The 2,500-nt window shown below is 36.0% G+C and overlaps 2 protein-coding genes across 6 annotated transcripts in view; one reads left to right on the top strand and one right to left on the bottom strand.

Moving 5' to 3' along the window:
- LOC125044442 (sulfotransferase 1C4-like) overlaps positions 1-2,500 on the top strand; it is an 11,883-nt gene that overhangs the window by 1,998 nt on the left and 7,385 nt on the right. For 3 of the 5 annotated variants that reach the window (XR_007116489.1, XR_007116490.1, XM_047641124.1), the window contains exon 2: positions 176-386. Coding sequence is in view for 1 of the 5 variants with exons in the window: in XM_047641124.1 (XP_047497080.1) it covers positions 176-386 (211 nt within the window). In the remaining 4 variants the exon portion in view is untranslated. Of the gene's footprint in view, positions 1-175 lie in introns of all 5 variants that reach the window. The other 2 variants (XR_007116492.1, XR_007116491.1) reach the window with 1 other exon arrangement.
- The window catches only part of LOC125044469, a 14,398-nt gene that overhangs the window by 9,991 nt on the left and 1,907 nt on the right, over positions 1-2,500 (bottom strand). The window lies entirely within an intron of this gene.

Here is a 2,500-nt window from a genome sequence, read left to right as displayed (position 1 = left end):
CTCCCTGTGTTTCACGTAAAGTAATGCAGAAATTCAAACCATAGATCACAGAACCTCTCACATATAAGTCTTAATTTCTTATTATCCTTATACATTTTGAAAACTCACTTGTATCAGAAAACAAGCCGAACCATAAGTTAATACAACGCTATTACACATAAGTCTCGGTTTCCAGATAATAATGTTGTTGGTGACGCGGATGAGCAACGGCCGAGCATCCGCAGTGAACCTGGACAGCGCCTCCTTACTAAACAGGCTTCACTTACTGCTGTTCCTCCCCTTCTATGCCTGGGCGAACAAACTCTTCCGCACCGCACTCATCACTCGAGCCAGAAAGATGTTCTGTAGAAAGTATAATGCCGATAGCCTCCGTCTTCGAAAGGAAGGTATGGGCAGGATGATTGTGGTCCGCTGTGAATTGTATGGGCTGTCGTTATCATGTATACGTGTTGTATAATTCGACCCAAGTTACTTTATGTACAGACTCATGATCTGCAGCAGAGGAATGCAGTGCGTGTCATGACTGAGTTGTTGCATGTAATGAATAGTGACGTGTTGCTCGACGAGACTGGTGTGCTGCATGTAATGGAATATTCTACATGGTGACGAATATGGTGATGGACTTGTTGCCTGGCGGATCCCTTTGCTGTCAGGCCATGCCTCGCAATAAATTCTGAAAATAAATCTACTTGCTGAATAACCATACATTTATATATGCATGCATATATGTGCGCGTAACCACATTAACACATAAGTACACATTCGCATACATACTACATACGTACATGTGCAAACCCACACAAACACACGCCCGCACACTCATACACGCACCTGTATTCAGACAAATCAAAACAGCGTAAAACCTTACTTGAAGCTCACACTTTCAGAACTGAAACTAAAGGCTTACTTGTTGCACATGATTCCACCGGCTTGTTATTAGAGATTATTATACAAATCAACTGAAAAAAATTAAACATTACAGATACCACCTCTACACACACCTAGGGGAGACTAATCTAATCACGATACATATAACAAATGATTGGTTTTGTAATGTTCCCGACTAGACCTGGCCTTTTCATTATTTATATTAAAGATATGTCTGCAACTGACTTGGGGATTACACACCAAATAAGCAAGGCTATTTTTTCTCCTAAATTATCGATGGCACTTTTTAACAAATGTTATTTATATGAATACATATAAGACACAATCATACCACATTCCTTTAGTTATGTAACTGTGACAGAGCAAAGCACACACAGATGACAGAGACGTAGTCATAAAAAAAGTCTAATTCAAAGTGCTCTAAAATATATCACTTGCCCAAGAGTGTAAGATACCTCCCTCACCTTTGATCATAAAGTAACACCCATTGTGATCATACAAAGGACTACAAGCATAGCGTATTATTAGTCTAACAAACCCAATCCTCAACGAGAATGAAATTTATGTAAGAAGTTTAACAAATTTCATAAAAAAAAAAAAGGTTCCAATATTGAAGGCATCACAGGCTTGCGTATTATGAAGTCTTCCTGAATCGTTTTCTTAAAAAAAAAAAAAAGAATAAATGAATAAATAAATAAAATTTTAAATCGCACGTTTACTAACCTTTGATACCTGAATTAGGAATAGATTATTGAATAGAATAAACGAATAAAAACATTAAATGCAGTCATAGATATTGTGTGAAAGCAGACGAAAGAGAAGTAGAGACGGGAAAGAACTGACGAGGAGGAAGAGGATGGTGTAAAGAAGAAAGAAGAGAAGGAGAAATCGAAAGAAAAGTGAGAAAAGAGAGAAAAAGAAAGGACGTAGATATATAAATGCTGACTGCCAGGGAGGAGGAGGATGGCGTAGAAAGGAAAGAGGAAGAGAAGGAGAGGAGGGGAAAAAGAAAAAGACGTAGATAGAATTGTTTTGCGCCCGAGGAAAACCTTACAGCAGGAAGCGAAATAATAACCATTACAAATTTATTGGTCCTGTAAATTTCTAAAAACTGAAATGTATTTTTCCCAAACCGCACAGCAATAGCGGAAACGCTAAATTAATCAATACCAGCAGTGATATATACATGTATAACTATATACATATATATATATATATATATATTCTATAATATAGTATTCTAAATTGGTTTACCTGTAAACATCTCCATCATATAAATACACAAATCTATATTTGAATTATTTAATACAATATTCTAAATGGACTGACATATAATTACATATATTATGTAAATACACCAAAACGATGAATAAATTCGTAAATCATGTTAATATACGATTACGAATCGCATTTTCTAAACTTGGAACCTGACTAATTTCCACGGGCATGGGAGAGCTCGGAGGAAAAACATTAAGGCCTTTCACAATCACGTTTGGATTTTTTTTAATAATATATGTTGCGTAAATGGGAGTGTCTCTTATTTAGAATTCTTTCCTGAATAGAAGGATTGAAAAACACGCATTGTTTTTTTCTCTCTCTTTTTTTTTTTTTT

This window comes from Penaeus chinensis, chromosome 3 (genome assembly GCF_019202785.1).
Source record: "Penaeus chinensis breed Huanghai No. 1 chromosome 3, ASM1920278v2, whole genome shotgun sequence".
Classification (NCBI taxonomy): Eukaryota; Metazoa; Arthropoda; class Malacostraca; order Decapoda; family Penaeidae; genus Penaeus; species Penaeus chinensis.
This window is presented reverse-complemented; position numbering and strand designations above follow the sequence as displayed.